At 62.0% G+C, this 7,479-nt stretch overlaps 2 protein-coding genes across 2 annotated transcripts; both read left to right on the top strand.

Annotated features, from left to right (window-relative positions):
- Nucleotides 1-881: 881 nt before the first annotated feature.
- Nucleotides 882-5,621, top strand: SNX12 (sorting nexin 12). The gene is made up of 4 exons (XM_075162127.1): nucleotides 882-1,108; nucleotides 2,884-2,979; nucleotides 3,197-3,321; nucleotides 3,819-5,621. The coding sequence occupies exons 1-4, from the start codon at nucleotides 944-946 to the stop codon at nucleotides 3,919-3,921; spliced, it is 489 nt and encodes a 162-aa protein (XP_075018228.1). The 5' UTR covers nucleotides 882-943; the 3' UTR covers nucleotides 3,922-5,621.
- Nucleotides 5,622-5,807: 186 nt separating this feature from the next.
- LOC142087663 (uncharacterized) lies at nucleotides 5,808-7,372 on the top strand. Its single transcript, XM_075162121.1, has 3 exons — nucleotides 5,808-6,498; nucleotides 6,574-6,693; nucleotides 7,083-7,372. Exons 1-3 carry the CDS (start codon nucleotides 5,853-5,855, stop codon nucleotides 7,370-7,372), a joined length of 1,056 nt encoding a protein of 351 aa, XP_075018222.1. The 5' UTR covers nucleotides 5,808-5,852.
- Nucleotides 7,373-7,479: the final 107 nt, after the last annotated feature.

Genomic DNA, 7,479 nt, shown 5'->3' with positions numbered 1-7,479 from the left:
TGCGCCTGCGCGTGCGGGGCACGCCGGGAGCGGTAGTCCCGGCGGGGCGGCGGCAAGCGGCCCGACCTGGCCGGCGGACTACAATACCCAGCGTCCCCTGCGGCAGAGGGGCGGGGGCGGGGCCGGGGCGGGGCCCCGAAGGGTAGCGTAGCGGGCGCTGCGCCCGCGCGACTACAGCTCCCAGCGGGCACCGCGGCAGCCGCGCTTACATAACCCGCCCCGTCCCGTTACGCGCACCGCCCCGGCGGTCTGCGGGCCTGGTGACCCCGCGCTAGGCGGGGCCGCACCGGGAGCCCCACGGAAAGAACCGCTCCTCCGCCCGCACGAGACCGTGCTGCGGCACTCTGGGGTGTGCGGGCCCAAGACTGCTGCTCCCTTGCCCTGTCCCGTCACGGACAGGAGCCCGTTTCCGGGACACGCCCCAGCGCAAGCCGTGACGAGCCCGCGTCCCGCTCCCGGTCCGTTTGTCAGAACCGCGGCAACCAGGTTCCGGGGCCCCGGCACGCCCCGTGTCATATAGCGCCCGGGGCTGGCCCCGCCCAGGACGCTGTATGGAGCAGACCCTATGTACGTTTTTCGGCCCCGCGCCCCGGCTCCCAGCCCAGGCGCCCAGCGTGGCTGACTCGGTCTCGGGCTCTGCACCGCCCCGCGGGGGCCCGGCTGGGTAGGCCGCGCGCGGGGACACCGTCGAGAGCGAGCCCGGCGTGCAGATTCCGGGGCCGCGCCGTTGCGTGCCCTTGGCTCTGAATACCCGCTCCTCTTATGCAGGCGGCGGCCGGCCGCGGCGCTGGCGTGCGCGGGCGGGGCGGCGGCTGGAGAGCCCCGAACCCTGGCTAACCGCTGCGTTATGCAGGCGGTGGGCAGGCGACGTCGCATTGTGCGCGGGCGGGGCGGCGCGGGCTGCGGCAGCGGGCGGGCCGGGCGGGGCGGTGGCGGCACCACCATGTCGGAGGCGGCGGTGGCGGACACCCGGCGCCTGAACGCCAAGCCGCAGGACCTGACGGACGCGTACGGGCCGCCCAGCAACTTCCTCGAGATCGACATCTTCAACCCACAGACCGTGGGCATGGGCCGCGCCAGATACACCAGCTACGAGCTCCGGATGCGGGTGCGGCCCCCGGGGGCCGGCGGGCGGGGCGGGGGGGCAGGCCTCGGGGCCGGCCGTGGGCCGTGTTGGCCCGGGCGGGGCTGGGCTGCCCGGTGGCCGGGTGTACGGCCCGGGGAGGGGCGGCAGCGCTTGGTGCGCAGTGCCGGGATGGCCAGGGGAGGGCGGCCGCGGCGGGGTGGGGGAGGGCCAGGGTGGTCTCGCTGCTTTGGCCGAGCCCGGTCTGCGCGGACGGGACGGGAAGCGGCGGTGTGTACGTAGGGAGCCCGGCCAGGGCGTAGCTCCAGGGGCTCGGGGTAGCCAGGCAGGGGCTGTGCTTGTCTGCAGCGGTGGGGGGCTGAGGAGGTGAGCCCCGGCCCTGCAAGCCGGGCAGTGCTGGGCTGGGGCTGGCAGCTTGCCTACGGCTCTCCGGCGGGCCAGGGCTCAAGGTCAGAGCGCTCGCAGCTGGTGGGTTTGCTGGGGCCCTTCGGCATCCAGTGAGGGCTGGTATGCACAAGGACAAGGAGGGTGCTGCCTCAGTCCCCTCTCTAGAGCCCCAGGCCTGGTACTGGGGCACCGTTGGGTGGTTGCTGAGCAGGGCATGACTGCATGCAGCTGATTATCTCAAGCAGGGGAGGAAAGCTAGCTAGCAGTATCTTGGGACCTGATCATAGTGCAGTCTAGATACCCCTTCTGAGTCAGCTTGATCACTTTACAAAGAGCCCATGATCCAGGAGTATGTGTAGCAGGCTGAGGACTTCTTGCAGGATTCTCTTCACTGGGCCTTAACCAAGCCGAACTGGGGACCTCTTCACAGCTCTGCATCTGATAGCTGAAGGAAGTAAAATTGAGCTTCCCCTGACACAAGCTAGCTTTAGTGTATATTACGGTGCTGGCGTTGACTTCTGTTCGTAGCGTGATTTAAGTGCTGTCTTCACTGCCTTTCAGAAGAATTGGATGTTTGCTTTTTTCTGTTCTGATGCTTGGTTTCCATCAGCCTGCCAAAGGGTGCCTGGCAGGTGGCAATGGGAACCTTAGTCCCACTGAAACTAGCTCTTGCAGTGGTGCTTTGAAAGCAGGTTTTATTTCGCAGACCTGCGAAACATGTTGCAGCAATACCTGTGTTCATCTGGGTGCTGCTTGTCAGAAGGTTTTGCTATCTCAGTTCCTTAAATGTTTCAGGGTAAAGGTGAAGTTACTGTAGCTGTCAGTCTTTAGACTCTGGTGGCGGGGGAGAAGGGTGGGGAATTGCTGCATGTTCCTCCAGTGACACAAGCCAGATATGAAAAAGCTGCTCGCCTGTTAGGGTAGGCGGTCTGTTCTGAGAGAATATTGTAGCAGGAGGTCTGGCCTTGAACAGTTACTGGGACAAGATTTCCTCCCTTAGTTCTTCCATGGAAACACCAGTGTTGGGTCGGAGGTTCTTTTCCTCTGCAGGCTGCTGTGAAGCTCTCTGGTAGATCACTTCGAAACGGAGTGAACTCAGGGGAAAAAAAAACAGCCTCCTCTGTATTGTGAGGCCCAGTTCCAGTGTGTGCCCCTGGGAGGGGGTGTGTTCCTGAAATAGTCACTTGAGGGGGAGGGAATGGCTGGCTCTGAGTAGCCTGGCAAGTGCTTGCTTGATTCTGAAGGGCTTCAGTGCTTGTGCTCTGTCCTGAATAAAGAAGCTGCATGTTCTCGTGATGCCTCCTTCTCAGGGGACTTTGTTTTCTAAATGCAGCTTCAGGCTTCAATTACATGTTGAAATACTTTATGGCTTCCAAAGCAACCTGCAGATTAACTACTTCTCTTCGTTACAGACAAACCTCCCAATCTTCAAATTGAAGGAGTCATGTGTGAGGAGACGATACAGCGACTTTGAATGGCTGAAGAATGAGCTGGAACGAGACAGTAAGGTGAGGCCTGGCTCAGACCTGCCCATTCCTGAAACCAGGACATATGGGAACAGTTGTAGCGATAATCTTGAGCTGCCCAGAAGAGAGGCTGTGGTGGTGGGCAGCTGTTGGGGCTTGATCTCTATCCACATAATGGGGCTGGAGATGAGTGTCAAATGGCAAAGGATATCCGCTTGCAGGTGGCCGTTCTGCTGACAGGGTGATCCTGTGCTTTCAGATTGTAGTGCCACCGCTGCCTGGAAAAGCTTTGAAACGACAGCTGCCCTTCCGAGGAGACGAAGGCATCTTTGAGGAGTCCTTCATTGAGGAGCGGAGACAGGGACTAGAACAGTTTATTAACAAGTAAGCTTGATGTCCTGGGTTTGCTGTATGCTGCCTTTCCAGCTACTGCTGGTAGAAGAGGGCTGTGGGTTGACCAGGAAGGAGTCTTGATCTGCTGCACGCAGGTGCCGTGCTAAAGGCTGGAGCCTGCAGCCGGGTAATGAAACCACAGTTCTGAAGCAAGTCCTGCCTTGAGTGTGGGTTGTGTTCAGCGCTCTCTTCTGAGAGTGAAGCAAATAGCAGAATAGCTGTGCTGCAGAGACCCACTGACAGGGTATTGTTGGCTCAGGATGCTCATGCCCTGCTGCAGGGCATGGTATGGGAGGGAACACCCTGTGCAGCTCTTGCTGGCCCTGTTGCACATGGATCTGGTGACCTTGGCCTGAGCCCAGTGCGGGTGTGCTTGGAACTGGCTGCCCGTTAGCGAAGAATTGTGCCTTACTCACTCCCTACAGAGGGTGGAGGTGTGGGGGTCTTGGTGGTGGCTGTGCTAATCTCCACATCTGATTTTCTTTCAGAATTGCTGGACACCCACTGGCACAGAACGAGCGCTGCTTACATATGTTCCTGCAAGAGGAGACTATTGATAGGAATTATGTCCCAGGGAAAGTGCGCCAGTAGGAGCACCTGGCACTGTCTTCCTCCATTCCACCCTTCCTTCTGCAAAAATGACATTTATTTTTACACTAAATCTGTCTTCTCTGAACCAGCTTTTCCTCTCTTGAAGCTCCCAGTTTGTTCAGTATTTTCCTCTTTTGTAACTGGCAGCAGCTTGTTCTACTGGGCTGTGGTCTTGGCCTAAAGGTATGAAAATGTAGGCAAGTGAGTGTGTTTTCCCACACCTAGGGGCAGATGTGAATAGGTGTGGAGCAGGAACTTGCTTATGGCATTATGGTGTAGGAGCTGCCTCTCTCCCTGTACAGGAAGGTATGAGATGACCTTCATTCCCCTGTCTGTGCAGCCCCAAGCATCTCTGCAGGAGACTCTGAAGAATAGCAGTTGTCATGTTGGTCAGTGATCGCATCAGGTATTAGAGTTTTAGTAAGGCTTATCCAAAACAGTGAGTAGGTGCCTGGGTGTGTTGGTCTCTTGTCCACCCCATTCACCCTGCATGAAATCCCCATTCTTCACTGTCTGGAAGTGCTGAGACCCAAGACCTACTCTAACCCTGCTCTCAGCCTCCTGCATTGCAGACCTGCTTGGTGTATTTGTGTTAATCCCCCTCCTTTCTAATGTGCTGCTGGCAGCTTGAGGGGTTTCCATGACGTGTGCTCTCATGATGCTCTGCGTGGGCTGTTTGGCATGTGGAAGCTGGGATAACCTGGGCTGTAGCAGCGTATGCTGTGATGCCTTGGCCCAGGGTTTAAAAAACGCCACAGCTTGCTCTGCCGCGGGCTGCTGTGGTGGTGTTTCCAGCAGCATCCTGAGCCGTGGTGACCTTATCCTGCACCCCAGCTGCAGAGGGGAGGAGACAGGTCTGGCTGAGGAGGAGCAGGAGGGGGCTGGTGGTGGCTGTTGTAGTGTGTGGCCGTGATGGCTGCCACAGGAGGAGCCCAGCAGTGGGGCCTGGGGTGAGGCCACCTCTCCAGAAAGAGACGGCAGAAGATGGTCGGTCAGTCCTGGGTTAGACATTTGCTTATGAAGCAGGAGAAGTAACAATGGCTTTTTGTGTGTTCTCCCCTATTCTGCAGTGAGCTAGGCAGTTACTTGTGTCGAAGCAAGGACACAAGACTGGTCAGGGAAGCGTTCAGAGCTTGAGGGGGACTACGAGGCTGTGACTTGCTGCAGCAGAACTGTTCTTTGGAGGCTTCTCCAGCTGCCACAGCTGCGATGAGCGAGGTTGGGCCTCAGCTCGGGGGCTCCTCAGGTCAAGGCTGGCTGGTTTTTAAGTGCTTGGTCACTTCGTGGTGGCACAGTTGAGCCTTTCTTGGAGCATAGGCCTGCAGTGACTGCCCTCCCGTTCCTGCCAACCACGGCTCCCAAGGCCTCCCTAATGTCTCCTGGGTTTTCTGATGAGGAACTGGTGCTGTGGGCTGGGAGGTGGCTCTCAGGGAGGAGAAGTCACTGAAACCGGGAGGGAATTGCTCCGGGGGCCGGCTCGGCCCAGGAAGGGCTGTGGGGCAGCATGGAGGCTGGCGCCGGTGGAGGTGGCCGTGCCTGCAGCGGGGCTCAGCCCCTGTCCCCCCGCTGCTGCCGGCCCCTGCTTGGGGCAGCCCCCTCCTCTTGCCTGTCCTGCCGCGGGGCTGCCATCCACCCAGCTGTCTCCACCCTGTCCAGTGTAACGTCCTGGTTCCGTTCGCATTAAACCACTGTGAAGCCAAGTCTCTGCCTCGTACTGGGGGCTGCTGGGGCGGGGCGGGGGAAACACCGGGAGGGGCCACCGGGGGGGCTGCGCGGAGGCGCTGAGGCGGGAGGGGTGCGGGTGGCCCTCCACAGCGGCAGGGGGCACTGCGCGGAGGCGGGAGGGGTGCAGGTGGGCCTCCCCGGCGGCAGGGGGCGCTGCGCGGCGGCACTGAGGCGGGAGCGGCTGGCGGCGGCGGCCGTGAGGCGGGATGTGGCGGTCGGAGCAGCCTCCGGCGGGCTCCGGCTCGCCGGGCTGTCCCGACCTTCTGCGGCACGTAGGCGGCCCGCGCTCGCCGCTCTCCCCGCTCTACCTCAGCTTCTTCGAGGAGGAGTGCCGCGCCATCGCCACCCGCCTGCGCCTCGGCACGGCCGCTGCGGCGGAGCCCTCGCCGGGCCCGGGGGAGGGCAGCGCCCTGTGGCCCGTCGCCGCCGGGCCCGTCACCTCCACGCCGCTGCAGGACTTGCCGCCCCTCGACGAGGGGGCCCCGGACAGCGCCACGCCCGCTGCCCGCCCGAGCATGGGTGGCTGCGAGGCCGCCGCCGCCTTGGGCCCGGCCCGCGGGGAGCCCCGGTGCCTCCCGCAGCCCGCTGCTGGCCGTTGCCCCGGCGCAGCGCGGCCTGGCTCCCACCTCGCCGGCCCGCAGGCCCTGTCCCGTAAAGCAGCACGGCGCGGTGCCGGACAGCCCCCCTGCGGCGGGCCGGGCCCCGCGGGCCGCCCCCGCACCCCCGCCCGGTCCCCGGGCCGTGGCGGCGGCAGGCTCTCTCTCCCCCGGGCACGGGCCTCTCTGGGTCTGGAGCTCCCCAAGGCCGGCAAGGGGCTCGGTGCCCCGGGAACGAGGCTCCCCCGGCCCCCAGGTGAGCCGGGTCGCTGGAGAGAGCCCCAGCACATGACCGCTTCCCTGGGTCTGCAAAACCCTCCCTCTTTCCCAGGTACCAAGGTGAAGCTGATGCCGGCTGCCAAATCCAGGCTTCAGCATCCCAGCGGGGCTTTGCAGCTGACACAACCTTCCGCCATTCCCAAACCCACCCCCCAGGACACAGAGATGCAAAGTAATTCTGCACCTGGTAGTTGCCTCATGCAAAGCGGGGACGCTTGGGGGGGGACTGATGCTGCAGCTAGAAGGGAGAAGGGGGAAGGCCTGGGCTGCAGCATGGGACAGGAACAGAGTGTGGGGAGTGGGGAGTCTCTGGAAGCAGCACAGGTAGGAGCCCAGGAAATGCGCTCGTGCCCCAAGTGCTGTACTAATTAGCACTATTTGGCCTCCTGCCAATGTGGGCTAGCAGCCTGTTGGCCCCGTGGTTTTGTGGGGGTCAGAAGGTGTGCTGGTACCCGTGGGCCTGGGACGGGCAGCCTGGCTGAGCCCGGAGCTGCCCTAGGAGAGGTGTGGTGTAGCTGCTTTGGAGTGGCAGCCTCTGTGCGTAATGTTTGTCCACTATAGCTGCTGTCAAGGTTGGGGGTTGCAGACAGCCCTCCCGGAGGCTCTCTACAGCAATTCCTACCGTGACTTCTCGCTCCCGACTGCGGCTGCTGGGAAAAGTGGCTTCCCCCAAGCGCTTTTGCCTCGGTAAGGATGAATCTGGGCAGAAGCCCTGGAGGCTCTGGTGTCGTGGGAGCGGGGAGCTGCTGCCCTGGGGAAAACATTTGGGTCTCGGCTGCAGAGTCAAGACTGATCCCGGGGAAAGGACAGAAGGGGGCAGCATGTGCTCTGGCTCACAGGAGGGGAAGTGAAACACGGAGCAGTGAGGCTAGGCGAAGTCCCTTTCCCTGGAGAGGCACCCAGCAAAGAGCCTGGACAAATCTGGTGCTCTAGCTCACCTGTAGGACAGGGAGCAGCC

This window comes from Calonectris borealis, chromosome 13 (genome assembly GCF_964195595.1).
Source record: "Calonectris borealis chromosome 13, bCalBor7.hap1.2, whole genome shotgun sequence".
Classification (NCBI taxonomy): Eukaryota; Metazoa; Chordata; class Aves; order Procellariiformes; family Procellariidae; genus Calonectris; species Calonectris borealis.
This window is presented reverse-complemented; position numbering and strand designations above follow the sequence as displayed.